The sequence below is a fragment of the Syzygium oleosum genome, unplaced genomic scaffold (genome assembly GCF_021117445.2).
Source record: "Syzygium oleosum isolate NSW1041296 unplaced genomic scaffold, Sole_v2.1 Sole_v2.05, whole genome shotgun sequence".
Taxonomy (NCBI): Eukaryota; Viridiplantae; Streptophyta; class Magnoliopsida; order Myrtales; family Myrtaceae; genus Syzygium; species Syzygium oleosum.
In genome coordinates, this window is record NW_026607489.1 from 3,980,805 (window position 1) to 4,003,741 (window position 22,937).

General features: G+C 42.3%; 2 protein-coding genes and 1 pseudogene across 2 annotated transcripts; 1 reads left to right on the forward strand and 2 right to left on the reverse strand.

Moving 5' to 3' along the window:
• Positions 1-410: 410 nt before the first annotated feature.
• On the forward strand, positions 411-2,714 carry LOC115685676 (probable isoaspartyl peptidase/L-asparaginase 2). The gene is made up of 4 exons (XM_030610765.2): positions 411-718; positions 939-1,172; positions 1,840-1,926; positions 2,040-2,714. Exons 1-4 carry the CDS (start codon positions 557-559, stop codon positions 2,532-2,534), a joined length of 978 nt encoding a protein of 325 aa, XP_030466625.1. The 5' UTR covers positions 411-556; the 3' UTR covers positions 2,535-2,714.
• A 759-nt stretch (positions 2,715-3,473) lies between these two features.
• Positions 3,474-6,674, reverse strand: LOC115685658 (D-3-phosphoglycerate dehydrogenase 3, chloroplastic-like). Its single transcript, XM_030610745.2, has 5 exons — positions 6,071-6,674; positions 5,224-5,600; positions 5,026-5,136; positions 4,840-4,935; positions 3,474-4,257 (listed from the first exon to the last, which is right to left on the reverse strand). Exons 1-5 carry the CDS (start codon positions 6,615-6,617, stop codon positions 3,586-3,588), a joined length of 1,803 nt encoding a protein of 600 aa, XP_030466605.1. The 5' UTR covers positions 6,618-6,674; the 3' UTR covers positions 3,474-3,585.
• An 11,251-nt stretch (positions 6,675-17,925) lies between these two features.
• LOC115685675 (probable carbohydrate esterase At4g34215) lies at positions 17,926-19,624 on the reverse strand (annotated as a pseudogene).
• Positions 19,625-22,937: the final 3,313 nt, after the last annotated feature.

Sequence of the window (22,937 nt, forward strand, 5' to 3'; positions counted from 1 at the left end):
TTTCGTAGTATTAATCCAAACATTTACAACACTTGTGTTACAACTGAAACCCTAAGTAGGAACTTCCTTAGTTACTTCAAAGCATCGGCGGCCCGCCCCCATCGGGTCAAACGATCCCCAAACCGCTCTCCTTCTCGGCAATTTCGTCAAACGCCCCCCCCTCGCTCCTCACGTGAAAACAAAACTCCCATCAATTCCAGACCCGATGCTGCCTCGGAATCCGAAAAGGAAAGAAAATAATGAAAGGAAAAGGGCATTGGCATTTCATTAAATAAATTTCGAAATTCGCAGGATTTTTTCGAAATCTGATTTTGGACATGCATTCATTTCTCAAACGGGGCCCCCCCATGAATGCCTTTTGCTTTTCGAACTTCTTCTTACCACCCCTATAAATACCCCACCAACCGCAGCCTCTTCTTCTCCACCGCTCTCTCTCTCTCTCTGCGTGTGTGTTTGTGTGTAGGAAGAAGACAAACCCACGCAGAGAGAGACGTCCGCCGGTTACACGCACCACCGCCACCAACCCCCACCGCCGTAGAGAGAGGGAGAGGGAGAGATGGGAGGGTGGGCAATCGCCGTGCACGGCGGCGCCGGGGTGGACCCGAATCTCCCCCTCCACCGCCAGGAGGAGGCCAAGCAGGTCCTCGCCCGCTGTCTCAACCTCGGCATCTCCGCCCTCCGCTCCTCTCTCCCCGCCGTCGACGTCGTCGAACTCGTCGTACGTTACACACACACACACACACACACACACACACACACACACACGTGCACACACTCTCTCTCTGTCTTTGTTTCTGTCTCTGTTTCTTTTCGACATGCAACACCGGTTCTGATGAAACCGAACGACGAACGAGGGTTTTTCATGTGTGCTTGAGACCTTGTCGTCGTGGATTACATGATACGCAGTCTCACTCGTTTTGTTTTTTTTTTTCTTAAAGGTGAGGGAACTGGAGAGCGATCCGGTGTTCAACTCGGGGCGGGGATCGGCACTGACGGAGAAAGGCACGGTGGAGATGGAGGCGAGCATAATGGACGGGAAGGGGAGGAGGTGCGGCGCGGTGTCGGGGGTGACGACGGTGAAGAACCCGGTCTCCCTCGCCAGGCTCGTCATGGACAAGTCCCCCCACTCCTATCTCGCCTTCTCCGGCGCCGAGGACTTCGCCCGCCTCCACGTCTGTACTTTCTGCCCACTCCCACTCTACCATAGTTCTGCTTCTCCCTTTTTGCTCATATGGGTTCGGCATTCGATTCATGAAATCATAAATTCTCCTCGAGAGAAGCGTTTCTGCGCCATGCATTCATGGACGGCCTCGATGAACGATCTCAACCGTCGAAATATTCAGTCGCGAGACAAAAGAATGATTGCTCTTTCTGCGTTTAAGCCACCCACGTGCTTTTTTAATTTGGTGCATGAACCTCTGACCCGGCGGTCGTGTCTTTTCCCCTCGTGCCTGCCTCGGTTGAAACGGGTTCTTGCCCCTCGTCATTAGGGTTCATTAGGTTTTGCTTGAAATGGTTTTCAGTTTTCTTACTTTTCTTCCGGTTCTTGAGTTCAGACATGTCATGTTATTAACGTTGGATACCCCAAGTCTGTAACGTCTGCATTCTAACTTAGTCAGTCATTAGTCCATTTTGATTATGCCTGTGAGTCTTGGAGTTAATTATGTTTTGATTTTGTCGGTTTTGTGGTTCTTGGAAAGATTGGTGCGGTCCTTGGTTTTTGTAAAGAGTTTCAACAGTTGTGCAGTGCGCCGTAGTTGCTAGTTTGCACGGGAATCATGAGATGATTACTGCTGTCGTCTTCCCTTTTTGAGATTTATTGATTCTTGATTTGTACAGGGTGTTGAGGTGGTGGACAATGACTATTTTATCACTGAAGACAATAGGGGAATGTTGAAATTAGCCAAGGAAGCAAACACAATTATGGTGAAGTTCATTCTCAATCTCATTTGAATTGGGTGTTTTTTACCCCCCAATTGTGCTGCCTCTCACTCCGGGCAATACGCTAAACATGTCTCTTTATGTTTTTCGTTGAACAGTTTGACTATAGAATCCCAACTGTCCTCCTGGATACCTGTGGCGCCAGCGTGGAGAACCCCCTGCAGATGAATGGCCTCCCGATAAGCGTCTACGCGCCGGAGACGGTCGGATGCGTTGTGGTCGATGGGCAGGGGAGGTGCGCGGCCGCCACCTCCACTGGCGGCCTCATGAACAAGATGTGTGGCCGCATCGGGGACTCGCCCCTGATCGGGGCCGGGACCTACGCCTGTGGCCTCTGCGGGGTCTCCTGCACCGGTGAGGGGGAGGCCATCATCCGCGGGACCCTGGCCCGCGACGTGGCGGCCGTGATGGAGTACAAGGGCCTGGGCCTTCAGGCGGCGGTCGACTTCGTGGTCAAGGAGAGGCTGGACGAAGGGCAGGCGGGGATGATAGCCGTGTCCCAGAACGGGGAAGTGGCCTGCGGCTTTAACACCAATGGGATGTTCAGGGGATTTGCAACTGAAGATGGTTTCATTGAGGTTGGGATTTGGTAGTGAGCTTTGTTGTGATGTCCAGCCCTGTTGTTCGGGACTGACATGTTGTTGATGGAACTGTTCCTTTTATGTTCCAGTTGGTAGAGATTCTGCGAAGAACTCTGTGCTATTTCAGTAGGTAGTGTGGAATACCCGTTCCCCCTCTAACTAGTTATGAAAATGCAAGTGTTTCTATTGATAGAGCTGGGGTTATTATCGAATGATTGAGAAGTTGCAGCGCTGGTTCATTTGACAGTTCGAGAGAAGCTTTTAGAAGTAATGTTATGGCTGAGTATGGAAATTCCTCTGATACCGTTAACAAAATCATTAAGCATTCAAGCTCTTTGATGTGTTACTAGCGCACTTTTCGTGAACACATGGCGTACGAGACTGTTACATAGGATCGAACGCCTTTCTTATGTGAACCGGCAGCTACAGAAAAATGTAAAGCTTGTTACGAAAATTGTAAAGCATGACCGTCAAGGCTCTTCTTGTGTAATGGCATTTCCACAATGGGGTAAACGATTCTCATCGAACTTCTACTCAGTGGGACTGACTGACAAGTTGATACCAAATGGGGGCAATTGGGTTTTTGCATAGTGAAGTTCTGCAAAAAGCGGACTTGTGCAGATTCCTAAAGTGATCCTTGTTACACGCCCTGGTAAACTAAACAGGTGAAGACAGATTATCGCGAAAAAGAAGGAACTGGGCATGAGAATTCTATATGCAGCACCGCCAAAGAAATAGTACGAAAGCAACCGCGTTTTCCACATTTGCAGCATGGACATTTATATAGACAGGAAGCACAGCAATGAAACTGAGAAAATAACCTTCATTGGATGCGTCGGGAAACGTATTTTCACCTAAAGAAGAATACATGTCGGCATATGTATATCGTACCTAAACAGACACCAGATTATCGTCTAATCAAAAGTATCATCGACGCCGTATAAATCTACGTCAATTGCAATAGCTAATAATCAACTTTACTGACATTTATAACACACCGTCACACAAAAACCATATCTTCAAGAATTCAGCAGCAAAGACAAACATTTCGATCTTTTCTCTCCTACAATTTCAAGAAAACAAACTCTTCGATGGCAGGAATATCTCCAATAGCCATCAGGGCTTCCCTGCTTGGTTCCTCATCCACACCAATTGTCATAATGGCCTGTTTCCCCCGAGCCGTCCTCCCGACACTCATATAATTCACATTCACATTCTCCTCACCCAATAAACTACCCACCTTCCCAATCATGCCAGGCTGATCGATCTGCCTGCAAAGAATCAAACTCCCTTCCAAGCTCACATCTACGCCGAACGACCCAACCTTGGTGAGATGTGGTTTCCCATCCTTCACCTTCCCTTCAACTCTGATCTCTCCAGACTCTGACATAGCGCTGGCGAATTTTGATTCGACATTGGCGATCTGGACCTGGATGTATTCAAGGGGATTCTCAGGTGATCCGTCCAACATGATTCTCTCTTCTGTGATCCGGAGTCCTCTTTGTTTGGCGGTGAAGTCAGCATTGACCAAGTTTACAAAGACGCTGGATATAGGCTCAATTAGACCCTTGGTGACCATAGCACGGAGCAGCCGAGTGTCAAGATCATCTGGACCTCTGGCTGAAGCATAACCCACCTTCACCGATTTTATGCCACTTCCACCTGCAACGAGCTGTATGGCTAGTCTTCCGAGCTTTTCTGCTAGATCAACATAAGGAGTGAGCTCCGATATAACCTGCAAGCAACATGAACGAACTTGAGCTTCACTCCCATCAAAGCATGTAAGTGGGTAACATGGCATAGCGCTGTAACAACTCATGCCTGTCTCTGGAACAAATGGAATGAACAACGAAGTAACAATGAGTCTATTTAATAGACATAGTGAGACCCTGGGAAATGAAAACGACTCTCTTTAGTTTTAAGTGTACAGTTTTTGTATTGTTCTCACTAAGGGGTGCTTCTCTATAACATGTCAGATTTGACAGTTCTCATAGAAAATAAGTAACGATGAGATGAACAGTATGACAACAATTAAACGAAAGAGCAATTCAAGCTCAATTAAATTCCTAAAGCATGCACCGAACACATGGTTATGCTTGCAAATTGTTAATGAATTGAGAGACAGCACATAAGTGAACAATATGCTCTCAAACTGGTCAATCGATGTCAGTCAATTAAAACTATTGTGATACCAAGCAGTTGAGGCTGATGAAGCTATCCTGTACTAAATGAGGAAGGAGTCATTGGAGCAAAATAACTAAAAGTCAATGCAAAATGCAGCACGACAAAAGTAGGAAAACAGTATTTGATATCCTACCTCGGCAGGCACCATGGGTGCATTCACAGCAGTAGCCGCAAGCTCACCCTTCAAGGCCCCAATAACTGCATCTGCAATTTCAATGGCCACACCTTCCTGATTACGTCCACAAAGAAACTCAGGGTCGGAAAACTAATCCAGCCTGGAAAGAACAGAACTTACCAACAGTATGTTAGCCAAATTTACCTGGGCCTCAGTTGTGCTAGCGCCGAGATGAGGCGTTACAGTCACATTCTCGTGCTGCACTAACTTACAGTCTCGGGGAGGTGGCTCTTCCGTGAAAACATCAAGTGCAGCCTGCACAAAAATGAGAACTATTGCTCCTTCACCATTTGTATGAACTGATCCCAAAAATTCTGCAGACAGATCAAAGAAAACCAGAACCTGAGCAACAATTCCAGAATCTAGAGCCCTTAGAAGAGCCTCTTCATCGATCACGCCGCCTCGAGCAACATTGACAATCCGGACGCCCTTCTTCGTCTTAGCAAAAGCATCATCATTCAACATCTTGGACGTGGCAGGGGTAAGAGGCATGTGCAGGGAGATGAAATCCGAGGTCGAGATTGCTTCGTCGAAGCTCACCATTTCCACTCCGATTGCACGCGCGCGATCAGCAGGGGCGTATGGATCGTGGGCAATCACGTGCATGCCGAGCCCCTTGGCCCGCCTTGCGACTTCCGATCCAACCTTCCCAAACCCCATAATTGCAAGAGTCTTCCCCACCAGCGAAACACCAACATACTTGCTTCTCTGCCACTTTCCTAAAAAATAAAAAAGCGACCCAGACAGCAAGTGGCCCAGCATTTTCATAAGAAACAGCATAGGGCATTCACGGCATAAAAACCCAATTTACCATGTTATAGGAGCGCGCGCTCACACGTCCATAATGAGCATTCAATATAACACTGAAAGTTTACAGCTTGCAATACAAAATGGGGCTCCGTTCAAGTATTTTAAAGATTTGTCGTTTGTTGGTGAACCTCCAGTATACTATGTATTAATTTCAACGAGCCTCAACCAATTTGAACACTGCCAATCACCAAATCCATAAGAGATATGATCAACCATACCATCAACGATATAATAAACATAGACAAACGGCCTACGCAACCCACAATTTTAAAAGCTTCAAAATGGCCCACATCGCACCCAGGCTGCTCGAAGAAATGCCGCACCGAGACCTTGCAAAAAATCAACAACTGCCCGAAAGCACCGCAAAAAAGACACGCACCGGCCTTCACGGAAGCGTCCGCCTGGGCGATCTTCCGCGCCATGGAAGCGAGCAGGGCGATCCCGTGCTCGGCGGCGGCGATGGTGTTGGCGGTGGGCGCATTGACCACGAGGCACCCGTGCTCCGTGGCGGCCGAGACGTCCACGTTGTCGATCCCCACGCCGGCGCGGCCCACGACCTTGAGCCGCCCGCCGGACGACTCGAAGACCTCGCGGGTGACCCGGGTGCCGCTCCGGACGATGAGGGCGTCGCAGAGGGAGATCTTGGTGCACAGCTCCTCCGGGCTCAGGTTGTAGGAGCAGTCGACGTTGGCGAAGGACCTGAGGAGGTCGAGGCCCGCATCGCCGAGCTTCTCGGTGACGAGGACGGTGGGCTTCGTGCCCAGGAGCGACAGCACCGCGAGGGACGCGGCGCGGCGGCCGGCGGCGTCACCGCGGGGGGCGAGGCGGAGGTGGGATTTGGAGGCGAAGGAGCGGGCCCACGAGAGGGAGCGCTGCTTCTTGGAGGGATGGGTGAACACGGGATTCCATGAAGATGTAGCCGCCATTTGGCGCAGTGTACTGCTGCGCTCTCTTCCAGATGTCTGGGACTGGCGACGGGATTATGGGGGGCTCTTCTCTCCTGTCTGTGACTTTTTTTTTTAACTGTTTTCTCTGCCAAGGGTAACGTTAGTTGCTGGTGATGGTGTCGCGTTGACAATCCGATTCCGGCATATCCTGTCTTTCTTTATTTGGGCAAAAGCCCACCGTATTTACTCTAAATTTTTTTTTTTATAAATATTTCAAATAAGAATCGTTAATATTCTATCAATAAAAATCATTAATAATTTACCTACATGGAAGCTAGAAAACAAGCAGCGTTGACATGACACTCGCAGGGCTTAAATGAAATAAAAAAAAAATATTGTTCTGGCTGAAAAATTATTAAACGGAACCTGGACGGACGGTAAATGTGTTGCGTAGGTTGAGTGTGGGATTTTTTATATTGCAAGAAAAAGTTTAGGGTAAATGTGCTACGGTAAGTATAGTTTGAGATTTTTGATGCAAAAAAAAAATCGAGGTAAATATGTCATAATTGGCATAGTTTGGAGTTTTTGTGACTTTTTCTATTCTTTTTTTTTTGTCTATATAAACCATCAATAGAAGTTACACGATTTTATTTTTAGGTGTTTTTTTTAATAAGTCCATTCTCGATATAAAAATAATCTATACGCTTATCGTAATCAATTTGGTTATGAAATTAAACTCAAACACAAATGTTACTCATTGAATGGTGAATGTGTAAGGAGGTTTTTTTTATATTGATGATGAACCTAATAATTATTTTTTATCGAATAGGTGTTCAATAAAATAAAATCTATAAAACTTTTAGACCTTCTAGGGCAAATGTAATATTGGCTAATATATGGAGACTCCCACACTTCATTTTTTCGTGATCATAGTCCTCTTTGTAATGCTGAGGTATGCCTCTAAGCTTTTGTATATCAACTTATGAATGGTACTTATATTTCACACCAAAAAAAAAAAATCTATAAAAGGATGCATTCCACGTTCTTTCTACCTCTTTCTTTTGACATAAGGAAAATAATTTATACAAAAAAGGGAAATAATTTACCTTGCATATGAGTATTTTATGAAGGTTTAGAAAGTGCAAAAAAAACCCTAAGCAAGCCAATTGTAATTCTTCATATATAATTTGCCCTTGCATGAGGATGGCGCGGGCAAATCAGAAAAAAAAATACTAATTTTCTCACCCAAAGGATAAATTCTGTGTCTGAAAGAAGAAATATAAGTGAAACCTCATACAGGATTATCACGTTGACACGTGTGCAGTACATCGAGAGACGTTATTTCATATTAGAGTTAGGAGATTTATCGTCCATTTAAGAGCGTGTATAGATCTTTTTGTTCTACATGACATTTAAATTTTTTTCTTTAGAGGCAAATGAGGATATTCCTCGAGTTCAAGATCAAAGTTTTTACTTTTCCTATATTTTTTTTACCTAATGTATATAGTGCAATAAATATAGTCCTCTACATATGATGTATGTAATTGATTTACCATGGACTATTATTGGAAAAGAAATTGGTTATCCGTATGTAGATGAGAAGAGCTTACCAAAGAAGTTGGTCAGCAGGTCAAGGTCAACATAGCTTTAAAAATTTGTGGTAGTTGCGTTGCTTAGATGCACGAAACTTCTCAAGTGCCAAGAAAACTTGTTGCATTTAATGACATGGCCAGTACTAAAAGTCGAAGGAATCTGCATCGTGATTCGTGAATACTCAAGTCCAAGGTTGGTAGGAATCCAATTTTATGGGGGGATCAATAATTTTCCATTCTAAATTAGATGATTTAGCTTTCTGTCTCTGCTCTTGTTCCTTTATGAATTTTCTAGTCATTACTTGTGACATTTGACAAAGTATAATCAATTTGGTCCTCGCTTCCACTTGACCTCATTTGCCAAAGGAAATCAAGTCCCATAAATTTTCATGCTTTAAAAAAAAAAAAAAGGGACGGCAGGTTCTTGAGTCCACTCGAAAACTTTCTAGGCCGATTCTAGACGAACCCGATTTAGTTCTCGGTTTCAACTGTCCAATTCTTGATTCTAGACCTTATAGGGTTAGTTCCTAGTTCCACTTTTGGAATGGACTTCCTTAAAACCCGGTCACCCATATTATTTAGTCCTTAGTCCTTGTAGTGACCGACTGATTAGTCGTATTTCATTTTATATCCTCGATCGTGAGATATAAACTTAACTAAATTATCGTCAGGCCCTTGAATCATGAGTTATAATCATCCTCGATGCATTGTAATCATATGTAAATTGAAAATAGAGACTTCTAGTATAATGTACATCCACGATGTTATTAGATTGGATTGAACTTACTAATCTGTTTGCAAAAGTATGCTCAATTCACAATTTTTCGCAATCATTCATTGCCACTCATCTCCATCTTACTTTTTTTTTTTATCGAAATCTCCATCTTAGTTAGAATGTGTGATTTTAGATGACAACCATTTTATTGAAATAACATTGGAAGGGCATATTTCAACGGCCTTGATGGCCGGAAACACAGCATTTTTGGGTTGTTGACCAAAACACCCTTGGTCAAAGATTATGCATTTGTTGCTAAGTGTTCCATCATTTTGGCAAGCATGTTAACCATCTCCTAAGATCATAAACAAGGGGTAATCTCATAAAAGTGAAGTTGTGCTGCAAACTTACGCGTCGAGTTCTTTTTTGAGTATTTTTTTTTTTGGGTTAATACCATGAAAATCTTAAACTAGTATACTCGTGATAAATTTACCTTGAACAAATTTTTTAACCAAGAAAAATCTTAAACCGATACACTTTTGAAAAATTTACAAAAACCCCAAACTGGTATACTTGTGACAAATTTACCCTCCATTAAATTAATTTAATACCAAGAAAAATCATAAATTGGTAAACCTGTGACAAACATAGGGGTAAAACCCTAAACTGGTACATCCGTAAACTGCCACGTGTAATCCAACTTCGAAATTTAACGGTAAAATTTAATGGAAACTAACGGAGAGTGAATTTGTCACATGTGTATCAGTTTTGAATTTTTGGTGGTAAAAAAATTAGTTTGTGGTAAATTTATCACATGTGCACCGATTTGGGATTTTTCGTGATATTAACCTCATTTTTTTTTTGAACTATTTTACTTTTTAAGCTTTATCTGTTGGGGTTTCTAACAGTTTCGATGGAGGGGAATGAAGTACGTAGGGCCGCAATTAAGAAATTTGGAAACGGTGACCTCGAACAGAAGGTACGCTTTCGAGTCATCTTCATCTTCTCCTTCCTCTCGACTTTCAGCAGTACAAATGCTTTGTTGGGCTCAGATCAGCAAGCTTGGGACGTGAGTGCACTTACCAAAGATTGCAAAGATCTGTTTATCAAGTTTTCAGAGCTCCAAATAGCCCATTGTTCGGCGAATTGGGTTGTCAAAGCCCGTAGATGGAAAGCCATTCTTCATAATTGGGTGTCCTATCCTCCGCAAGCTCTATGAGATTTATTGTATTTCGAAGCATTGTTACTGTCGGTCCAGGTTATTCTTTAATGAAAAGCAATGGACTTTTACCCACCAAAAAAATGAAAAGGTTGGTCGTTAAGGCACATATTAGGTTGGCTACCGCCGAACCTTGTCCCAGGCAACAATTCTCAAGTTGATTCAAGGGACAGACAAGGCGTCCGCAATGCACCTTCTTTGAGACATGTACGATAGCCGTCGCTAAAAAAAAATAGTTATAAGAGCTCCGCAAAGCCGTACAAGTTCATTTCAGCAGCTAGCGTATGCATGGGCGACGAGGGGTGACGGGTTAGGTGCAGTTGCCGGTGACGGTTAGGGATGGCTTTTTCAGCTTTTAGGAACAGTTTTGACAAGCATGTCGTAAGTTCATGCAAAAGTTTAGGGCTAAATTAAAACAATATATTTCATAATGAAATATGATGCACATACAAAAGGTTCGAACCTCTGGCATTCCAATTCGTTCGTAAATCAAGAGTCAAGTGCACATATTTATATTATACACCAGAAGAAATGTGAAGTCAAGGTAGATTCCTAGCATGTGGGAGAGTTGGCTCTACATCGATCAATTTGTATAATCTTTCATTTGAATTAGTGAATGCGGAAAAACTCCTGAGCATGTTCATGGAAAATAGAGAAGGGAGTAGACCAGCAAGTCTTGCATCCATCCGATACATGTGAGCCCATTCAATCTCAACCATTAGATTATGTGAGTTTTACATTCAACCCACACCATTTATGCTTCAGATACATACAATTTTCATGATAAAAATTGTTATTTTAGCCTTAAACTATTATATGGATTTCAATTTAATTCTAAACCTTTAAATTGTTCCAATGTAACCTTAAAACTTTGCATGAAATCCCAATGTAATCATCCCGGCCGATTTTCATTTGAAAATGTTAACGTGGCGGTCTAATCATCGCTAGCCATACATGGCATGATCAACAATCTAATGTGATCAATTTACTCAAAACAACGTTGTTTTCAGTAATTTTTTTTTTGTTTTCTTTTCTTTTATGACTGTTCATCTTCTTTATAGTGCAAGCACTAAACATACTTTCCTTCATGTACCCATCCGGCTCAAACAACTTATCCATTTTTAATGGAAAAAATTATTATTTAAGTCACAAACCTATTATACGGATTCCGATTCAGTCTTAAATATTTATATTATTCCAATGTAGTCCTAAACCTTTGCATGAAATTCTAATATAGTTATTCTGGCCAATTTTTATCTGAAAATACTAAAGTGGCGATGTGATTATCGCTAGCCGTCCTCGTGGTACAGCCGCCGATCTAACATAATCAAATTTACTCAAAATGATGTTGTTTGCAATCATTTTAAGAATTATCTAATTTATTTTATTTTGGGATAATGACATAACTGGTCCCTGAACTTTGGCTCAATGTGCAATATGGTCTATGAACTTTTAATTTGTTCAATGTGGTTCCTGACCTTTAGCCTAATGTGCAATTTGGTTCCTAAACTTTTAATTTGTTCAATATGGTCCATGAACTATTGGTACATGTTCAATTTGATTTCTGGATTTTTGGTACATGTTCAACTTAGTCCTTGCACTATATGAAAATGTTTATTATTGTCATTTCATTAATTCAAGTTCAGGGATAATATGTAGTTTGGGAACTAAGTTAAAAATGTACTAAAAGTGTAGGGATCACATTGAACAAATTAAAAGTTCAGGGATTAAATTGAACATTGAGTAAAAGTTCAGTGATCATTTTTGTCATTTTCCCTTTTATTTTCTTTCTTTTGTTCAGCTTTTTATGGTGCAAGCACTAAACACGCTCTCCGACGTGTCGTGTACCCATCTAGCCCAAAAAACTTATGCATCTCCCGGAGCAATTCCACCGCAGCATTGATCTCACTAAACCGAACCAAGGCATCGATCACGACATTCCACGAAACCCCGCTCGTCTCAAGCATTTTTCGATAGAATGGCCAAACTGTTGTTAACTTAAACATCCGGATGCGAAGAAGTTGTTCGAGAAAATCAGCTTGATGCAAAGGGCAGACAACGGATCAAGCAAGACTTACTGATGCGTGGGTGGGCGAGTGATTCCGGAAATGGGGTTTTTTGTATTTTGGTATTTGGATGGGTGTGTGTTTGCCGGATGTATGTTGAAAGGGTAAAATGAAAGTGAAGGATCACTACAAAAAAACGCCGGATTAGCGACGATTTTTGCGACGGAAAAAAATTCGTCGCAAATAATTCGTCGCAAATTAGCCACGAACACTATCCGTTGCAATTAATTCGTCGCAAATTAGCCACGAACACTATCCGTCGCAAATTTCGTCGCAAATTTAGTCGCAACATTCTTCGCAAAATTCGTCGCAAATTAGCCACGAACTGTATTTGTCGCAAAATTCGTCGCTAATTGTCCGTCGCAAAATTCGTCGCTAAACGAATTTGCGACAAATTTTGCAACGGAAAAAAATCCGTCGCTAATTCGGCGTCGCAAAATTTAGCAACGGAAAATATCAATTTTCGTCACTAATTTGCGACGAAAAAAAATTCGTCGCAAAATTCGTCGAAAATTAACCACGAACTGTATTCGTCGCTAATTGTCCGTCGCAAAAGTCGTCGCTAATTATTCGTGGCAAAATTCGTCGCAAATTAGCCACGAACTGTATTCGTCGCAAAATTCATCTCTAATGTGCCACGAAATTTTTTTTTGGTCTCTAAATTGCAACGAAATGTTTTTTTTTTGGTCTAAAAATTGCGACGAAATGTATTCGTGGCAAAATTCGTCGCTAATTTTTGATGAATTTTTTTTTGGTCATTAATTTGCGACCAACTGGTCCAGCGTCTGCCCCTCAACATTGACCGAGTACTCCTTCAAAACATATGCAAAGTTCAAAGCCTCCATCGTTTGGGCCACACTGAAGTTCTTCATAAGAGTATAATCCCCAGTAGAAACAGAGAATATCCCAAGTTCCGAAATTTCACAACAAGAAGAAGCAAACGAACAGACCCAGAACTCCAAAAGCACGCGGACATCGAAACAGCAGAAAGTCAAAATGCAACCTCCGGAAGCCCAAAGACAAAGAACAGCTAAAAGAAACGAAGGGAGACACGTGGAGCTGCACCTTGATGGCCGATGATGGAGCGAAGACGGGGGAATGCGAGGATCTTACCTGAGCTGGAGCAGCGGAGAGGGGGACAGATCGCGGCGATTCCTCGTTGGGTCTGAGGAGAGATCGCCAGGCTACAGAGATCAAGAAAGAGAGAGAGAGAGAGAGAAGAAGAGGAAGAGGAAGAGGAAGAGGTAGAGGAAGAAGAGGGAGAAGGAGCTGAGAAGGTCGGAGCAGAGGACGTGCGCGCGAGGAGGAAGAAGAGAAGAAGAAGAAGAAGAAGAAGAAGAGGAGGGGGGCAAAGGACAGGTGGGAATTTTTCTTTTTTTTTGGTCAAATTGGCGGGAATTTTTTTGGTCAAATTCGTCACAAAATCCGTCGCAAATTTGCAACGGACTATTTTTCCATCGCAAATTTGCGACGGATTTTTTTTTCCGTCGCAAATTTGCGACGGACTTATTTTTCGGTCGCAAATTTACGACGGCTTTATTTTTCCGTTGCAAATTTGCGACGGACTTATTTTTCGGTCGCAAATTTACGAATTTTTCGGTCGCAAATTTACGACGGCTTTATTTTTCCGTTGCAAATTTGCGACGGACTTATTTTTCGGTCGCAAATTTACGACGGCTTTATTTTTCCGTTGCAAATTTGCGACGGACTTATTTTTCCGTTGCAAATTTGCGACGGACTTATTTTTCGGTCGCAAATTTACGACGGCTTTTTTTTTCCGTTGCAAATTTGCGACGGATTTATTTTTCCGTTGCAAATTTGCGACGGACTTATTTTCCGTCGCAAATTTGCGACGGACTTATTTTTCCGTCGCAAATTTGCTACAGATTTTGCGACGGATTCCAAAAATAAAGGGCATTTTCCAAATCCGTCGCAAATTTGCGACGGAAGTGATCTTCGCGGCACATGGCGCCCATTTTTTCAAATCTGTCGCTAATTTGCAACGGAATTAGCAACGAAAATGTTTATACCGACCAATTTTTCGAATCCATCGCTAATTCCGCCGGAACCTTGAGTAGATATGCTTCTTACAATGACACATTACTCATATTTGACGAATTAGTAAATGTCATGATCTAATTCGTCTAAGGGCGGCAAGTCTGGTGATGTTTTTTTTTTTTTTCATTAGAGCAGCGGAGGAATGTCAAACAACTACGGGAGGTTGTTGCGAAATGGGCCGATGTGACTAGCATTACGAACACTGTGGAGAAACATGACTGATGTGGATGTCGTTGTTACAAACAGACTCGATTGACGCTTTCTCAAATAACAATAGGGCTCTGATACCAAGTCAAGAATGTGATAAAAAAAATTAAGAGCAATATATATATATATCATTGTCAAATGAAGAGTACACGAACCTATTTATCGGTTTTATAGGATGACTATCTAAAAGGGAAAATATCAATTACAATCAATTAAAGGAAATATAGGGAATCTTCTAAATATTTCTCTAATAGAATGCATGCCCTCTATTCACTCATCATTCGGATGTAACCCTTTAGGAATAATTCATCTAATTGGTTAGATCAAATTGGTTAGGTCTAAATAAGAATATCTCTTTTATATGATCTCCTATAAATATCCCCATATAAATACATTGACTTTACATTTCATACATTCACCCGATTCCGATCTATTTGAAAATTGCTATAATTTATTTACCCATATATTTACGCATACATAAGAGCTACGTGCGGAGGAAACCGCCATATTCAACTAAATAGATATCTGTGTTATCTATATCTAAGTCTTGAAAAAAAAGAAGATAAGATTTGCACCTATCGAATCTAAAAAAGCTTATTTGGGACGAGAACATTTTAAGAGATTATCTAATATCTTGAGTTTATAATAGATCTTCTTATCTAATTTGAATTTGTAATATCTAATCTCTCTTAGAATTGGACGTGTAGCAAATCGTCCAATCTCTTTTGAATTTGAACTTGTGACAATCATCCAATTCGTCTCCATTTTCGTCGCAAAATGGTAAATTTCGTTGCACAAATTAGCGACGGAAAATAAATCCGTCGCAAATTTGCGACGAAAAATTAGTCGTCGCTAATTTGCGACGAAAAATTTCCGTCGCAAATTTGCGACGAATTTTGCGACGGATTTATTTTCCGTCTCAAATTAGCGACGGAATTTGCGACGGAAATTTTTTGTCGCTAATTTGCGACGGAATTAGAAATCCGTTGCAAAGTTTGTCGCAAATTAGCGACGAAAAATTTCCGTCGCAAAATTCATGTTTTTTTGTAGTGGATAGAATCGACTACAACCAAGGTATAAAGGTCGCGTCACCAACTGAGGATGAAGACTGGGATCGACGAAGTTCACCACCGAGGCTTAAAGGACAAGCCGCTCGCCAAGGTTAAAGGACTTCGGGATAGGAAAAGCTCACTACCGACGCCTAAAGGAAACCACTAGCTGAGAATAAAATGCTTCTTAGCTCACCACCGACGAGTAATCCACTCTCCAAAGATAAAGAAACCGATATAAGAGTTATTCACTCTCCAAAGGCATTCGTTCACACAGAGGAAAATCTCATGTATATCATTCAACAAGTCTTCTGCTTACAATGGGGGACGCTCCTCTGTTTATAGGGGATTTAAGACTTAGGAAATAGATAAACATTAAAGAGACATGGGAACTACCCAACCATTTAAGGACTTCGGAACTAGAAAGCATTTAAATACATGGAGACTTGAAATGCATTGATGACACATAAAGACTTGAAATCTTGAGCCTTGTGGTTTATCTCCAAAATTTGTGCTCCAACCTTGACCAGAGGATATCCACCTCAATAAATCAGCAAATATCATAGGAAATTACTTGGAACAACCTCCCATTGATATGATATTGATCTGCATTGAAATCTGCAATTATTCTTTGTGAAATGATAGCTTTAAACGTCAAGGGAAGAATCGACAACTTAATAACTGGTAACCTGGTTGATAGTCTCCTTGTCGATGATCTAACGAACCATGTTAAGACCGAAATCGACCTTCACTTGAATGAACATTGATGGTGCTGATTTTGTCAATGGAGTTAAGTCGGATGCTCTGCATCACTTACAAAATATGACAACTTTCCCGGTCCATGAGAGCATCAACTGCAAGATTGGCCAAGAAAATCAGTCCGGAAGATTTGGGACGCATTTTTTATTCCACACACAAACCTCCGATTATGAACCAATAAGAAGAAAGAACTCTCTGGCGGGCCAAACGGATGGAGGACTCAAGCTCAGCTAGGGCCAAATCGACAGAGGCTGCCGAAAGGGATGCGCTTGAAGGTCTTAATGAGCGATTCGAGCTTTTGCTGTGACTTCCTCTCCATGGCACGGTGTTTCTGTGCGGCTTTCTTGCTTTTTAGGGTTGCGGTGAGAAGAGGCGGAGGCGGGGCTGTAAAGCTTGGGTCTTGGGCTAGTGGGGATGTGCAGTGACCGGGTCGGGGTCGTCTTGGTTTGATCCTTGTCCTGGACCAGGATTTAGGGGCAAAATTATCTAAAAAGTCTTAAACCTTTCATATTTTGCTCAATTGAGTCCATCCGATCAGTTTTAATCGGAAATCGCTGACGTGGACGCCGGTAATGCCAGGACAGCCGGTGCTAACGTGGGTAAACTTTTTGCCAATTGAGTCCCAAACCTTTCAATTTTGCCAATTAAGTTCTAAACCTTTTCATGTTTTGTCAATTGAGTTCATCCGATCAATTTTAATCGGAAATCGCTGACGTGGACACCGTAGTGTCATGATAGCCGATGTTGATGTGGGTAATTTTTTTTATAATTTTTTCAAAAAAATTTGTATTTTTTTATAATTTTTATTTTTTTCCTTTACTTTTTTTTTTTCTATCAAGTTTGGTGAGGGGCGGCTGACCCTCACTGGCCACTAGGCGAGGGCTTCGTCGCTGGTCGCGGGTGAGGGTTGTGGCCCTCGCCTAGACCTTGCGAGGATTGCGGAGCCCTCGCCCGCGACGACCAACGAGGGTCGACCGGCCCTCGCCTGTACTAGCGACGGTTGGCCAGAGGCTCTCATCGGACACGAAAAATATAAAAATATTATTAAAAATTATCAACAACAGGGCTGTGGTCAGTGTTCACATCAGTGATTTCTGACTAAAATTGATCATATAGACTCAATTGGAAAAACGTAAAAAGATTTATGATTTAATTGACAAAATTAAAAGGCTTAGGACTGAAATGACAAAAATGCAATAAATCTAAGACTTTTTGGATAATTTTTCAAGGATTTGATAGTATCCGTCCGGTTTTAAAAGGTCCGAGTTGAGCTTTAGTCTCCGACGATTTTGGGTTAGGTCTTATCAGGTAAGGGATGATGAAGGGCTCATGGTATTGGTAGAAGATCAACAATAGGTTGAAGATGATCTAGAAGCAAAGAACACAAAAGAAAAAAATTAAGAGAAGACAAAAAGAACGAAAAATCAGAAAATTCATAAAACTAAGCAAAATGACATCATATCCAGTAACGTCATCCACGGCACGTAGACAACTGCCGTTGATTCAACTGCCATATAAGTATTTTCAGACCAAAATTGACCGGAAGAATTATATTAAAATTTCATATAAAAATTTAGGACTACAACAGAAAATTTTCTCATTTTTCATCTACATCCCCGTCCAATCTTCTATCAAACAACAGTCGCATCTCATGTTTCTCTACGGTCCTTGGCAATTACCGGTCGAGTCCAAAACAAATGAATCGTCAATTACCTTCCAATCCAAAAACAGAAAACATAAATCATTAATCACCTGTCAATGAAAACTGCTTTGACAAAATTCCACGTAAAAAATGACAAAACGTGGAAAACAAGATTCGAACCCCTATTGGAAGCTTCACTCAGGAGCGACGCAGAGCAAGACTGAAGGAAAGCGTCGGCTAGCATCTGGCCGAGCCGGACCTGGGCCGGGGTGGTCAAGTGGAGCTGGTCAGGTCCGAGAGGCAGTCCCTTGGCGTTGACGGTTCGCACGTTCGGAAGGTCGAGCCCGAGCTGGGCCTCTCTCACCGTCTCGGTGAAAGGTCCCTGCCCGACGCGATAGCCACCTGCTCCCAAACATAGAACAAACATGCAATTAAGCAAAAGATGTACTCCATTTACGCGAATTAAAAAAATGCATGAAAACGTACGTTCTTCTTTTCGAGAATTTAGTGTGAATATCACTATTTCTTGATGTCCGAATTATTAATCTAATTAGATGCGTGGTCGAATTTCGATTATCTTAACTCATTAAATAATATCCGGGCAAAATTCTTTCAATTTTTCGAAAATTTAGTTCAAATTTTCAGCTTCAACGTCCAGAACTACAAACTTGATGCGACACTCGAACAGAAACAAATATTTTTTGCAAGGCGACAGGTTCCCACATGAGTCTCCACTAGATATCCAAGGGTAGATCATCCTAGGTTCTTAACATTAAATGTGCTGTTTCTTTTTTATTATTTAATTCTATTCAAAAAGCCGTAGAAAAGAAACACATCACATGGACTTACCCGGACCCTTTTGCAAGCTAGTACTATAAAAATGGCATATCTTACTATTACTTGTCTGGTCTTGAATAAAAAATAGACTAAGGACGTACCACATCAATCGCCGTTTGCTTAATTAAATAGCAACTTTCGTTTATAATTTTATCATAATCTGTTTGAATAATCTAAGGTGAAGGATGGGATTAATTCAATCACCTGGAAAATTGGTAGCTCCGGCGACTGCAGATCAGCTCTCACGTCCGAAAAGAACTTCTCCAACCTCCCTTTGTACAGCACGGCGTCGCTCTTCTCCACCGCGTCGCTCTCTCCTTGGTACCACAAGAGCGCTCTGATCGTCCCGCCGTCGTTCGTCCCGGCTCGTGCCCGCCTCATCAACTGGTCGTACAGAAACGTCCCTCTCTCCCACTCGCTTATCCTTGTCCCGCCGATCGCGCACGGCACCAGCCCCACCGAGCCCAGGCTCCGATCCCGGCCCAGAATGGCGTTGGCGAACGCCATACCGGGGCCGATCCCGTTTGTCCTGTTCGTGTCGATGTCCGCGTGGAGCGGCTCCCGTGCCTCCACCCACGTGAGGTTTGCTGCGAGCCGGAGGATGGACGGGTTGCGGCCGCACTCGGGAGGGACGACGCCGTCCCACGTTGCGACCCACCCGGTGGATGTGTCGTTGACCACGCCGCCACGGCCCGCCATGTTGCTCTGCCCGGCGAGGAGGAAGATGCTTTTGGGGCTTCGACTCAGGCTTGGGGTTGGGCTCGGAGGGAGTGACTGAGAATGGACAAAGGAGGGGTTGGTGGTGGTGGTGATGAAGAACAAGAAGAAGGAAAGCATTGTTGCCGGGCTTGGTACCTTTGCGTCGGTGTGTTGCAAAAGGGAGAGATTCTTGCTTCTCTCTCTCTCTCTCTCTCTCTCTCTCTCTCAAGAGTTACAGAGGCTGCTTGGCTTGTTATATATGACCATTGACCAACTTAGCAGCATCAACGGTCTTTCTTTAATAATAACGTTAAACAATGGATAAGCACGACCTTTGAGATAACCAAATGATTTTCACGTTGGCGTTGAATTGTTTATTAGAGCCTGAGTAGAAAGGTGAAGGGGAGAAACTTCGAAGATTGTTCAACTTTCGGGACAATTGCAATCGAGACCCTTCAACTCCGCAAGGATTTCGAAATCAAGATCCAAACATAAAAAAGGTTGTTTTCGAGTTAATTTGATGTTTTAATTTGGCCCTCCTAGCACCCACTGGCTAGTTTTAATTCATAAAACATGCATGGAGTTTTCTTCCTCCCTCTAACGTATACCTATTTCGTTTATAATGTGTTCGACACAAAAAATAGTCAGGTTGTCGACGGCAAGAGAAATTACATGAAATCTAAATAAATACACAAAATAGAAACCAGAAATGAAATAACCACAAGTGTATTATGTGAGTTATGTTTGGTATAACGCATATCCATTGACAAGGGGATAATGTAATCCTTGAACATGCCCTGTGTCTAGTACGACGACAGAAGCTAGCAGCCGCCAATGGTCATGCCAACGGGAAATTTTATATTTGAAACTTGAGATAGCCCAAATTGAAGAGGGAATATTTACCGCCTGAGGACTTGGTCATGAAGGTTATCGCCGAGAGTGGAAAGTTTTGCACACGATGAAGACGATTATATAAGGACGTGGGTAATTCAAGATTGTGGAAATAAGGGATGAAGATAGGATCAACGGAAGTTATTTGGCGCAAATTGACAGGTGTTGCCGAGGAATGGTTACCGTACCTTCATTAAAAATACCACTCGATTGCCAGCAGAAGGCCCCTCGAAAAACACAATCAAAACGTCATTTTTTTTTATCTTTAAAGCTTTCCGCATTGTACTTTCAACTTCCTTAGCTGTAGATCCTAAATGGTTTAGTTTGGTGTTAGTGTGCAACATGTCATTGATGAGGTTAAAATGCAATATCCCGTTGTAAATCAATACTGTCGTCAATTAGCGTATGGCGGAATTGGTTCGAATCATTTATACTGCTTGGGCTTGCCGTCGATCAGATACTAGCACGGTTCAAATTTGTATTGTCTTGATTGAAGTAAGTGGATTCATTTTTCTCGCCTAGATATCTCATGTTCGGAGTCACCACTGAACCCGATTTTTTCTCATAAAAAATCGAAGAACGACGCTCGGTGAATTATATTTCGCTGCGGGAGCAAATCCAATGAGGCGAAACATAATTTTGGCATGCCCAGTGGGACCATTGTGGTTGATTTGAGGAGTTACAATGGCATAAACTAGGAGTCAGAGTCAACTTGATCACAACAATGTTGCAGGTAATAGTTCACATCCAAAGGCTATTGCTGAAAGGGTGGCATGTGTAGAATCGTCAAATGTACAACCAATTGTAGATCAAGGATAGATTGGAGAGGTAGATATACCCAAACATCTCACTGAAAAACAGAGAAGGCAATTTGAGCCAAACCCGGTCACAATTGCATGCTACTATGAGAAGGATCATTAAAGAACAATATAATGATTTGGTTAATTTAGTCGGTAGATGTGTAGCGGACACTATCAGGCCTATCACTGGCCATGAGATTGCAAATAAGCAAGGGCCATTGACCAGTTCAACCCAAATGCAGCCTAGTCCTATATTTTTACCAAGTTCTACTGGAAATGTGCCTCAATCCAACAATATGACACCCAATTTTGGAACTGCAGGGCAGGTTGTACATCCAACACCGTTGAGAATCCTGCAGAGAGGTGAGGGTGTAACTGCAATTCAGACTTGTGGCCAAACATTGGTTAATGAGAACAATTTGGTTATTCTATTACCAAGAATTGAGAATGTTGGTGCGAATGTTGGTGCGAGTCAGTCCTATGGACAAGCACTGACCAATGGGAATAGTTGACTTAATCTAGTTCAAGTTAATGGAGACAATGTAAATCACACTCCTCAACAGACTACGCCGGTTCAACCATATGGTAATGTGCAACCATATGATTTTATGCCTCAATCAAACTTCATTCAAACACCATCCAAACCAAATGTTAATGTAGATAATCAAGGAAGACCTCCAATACCACCACAACCTTTGCCCCAATGCCAAGTACCACAACCACCACAACCTTTGCCCTAATACCAAGTCCCACAATTACCACAACCTTTGCAGCAGAATGTGCCACAACATGTGCCTCAGGCAAGCGATCTGAGCTTTTGCTGCGACTTCCTCTCCATGGTGTGGCATTTCTGCGCGGCTTCCCACTTTCTTGCTTTTCAGGCTCGTGGTGAGAAGAGGCGGAGGTGGGGACTATAAAGCTTGGATCTTGGGCTCACAAGGATGGTGTAGTGACTAGATCGGGGTCGTCTTGGGTGGATCCTTGTCCTAGACAAGGATTTGGGAGTCTCCGTCGGGCTTTGAGAGGTCCCGGTTGAGCTTTTGGGTTTGAGTGTCGGACAATTTTGGGTTAGGTCTTAACAGGTAGGGGATGATGAAGATGTCACGGGCCGATGCTTGAGATCGAGACCGTGCGGCGATTTAGGCTTCCATTGGTTCGATGGATCGCCTAAGTTAAGCTTATTCTTAATGTTCGTTCGCTAACTCAGTCAGATCGTAAAGAGGTATTTTGAAAGAGAAGTTTTGGGAGTGAATGTATTTCTATTGCTCATACGTTGGATGCTACAAATGAGGGGCAGAACACCATTATTTATATATGTGGAGATTCGTTCTTTTCAACTACATTCTACCCTATTAAATATAAGATTACCATTTACCCATTAAATGTTCTAAATACAAATATACCCTAGACCTTAATTAATTCAATGCTTATCCCGTTCCCTTGGATCGAGCCTTGAGAACCTGGGGATCGTGACAAAGAGCTCATGGTAGTGGTAGAAGATCAACAATAGGTTGATTATAATCTCTAAGTAAAGAAAAGATAAAAATAAAAAAGACAAAAAGAAAGAAAAATCAGAAAATTCATAAATTTAAGCAAAACAACATCGTTTTTAGTAAAGTTGTCCATCTGGCCATGGCATTGATTGTACCGTCATATCACCATTTTCAGTCTAAGATTGACCGGAAGAATTATATTAAAATTTCATGCAAAAATTTAGGACTACAATAGAAAAATTTTCTCATTTTTCATGACTATCCCCCTCCAATCTTCTATCAAACAACAGTCGCATCCCATGTTTCTCTTCACCCTTTGGCAATTTCCGGTC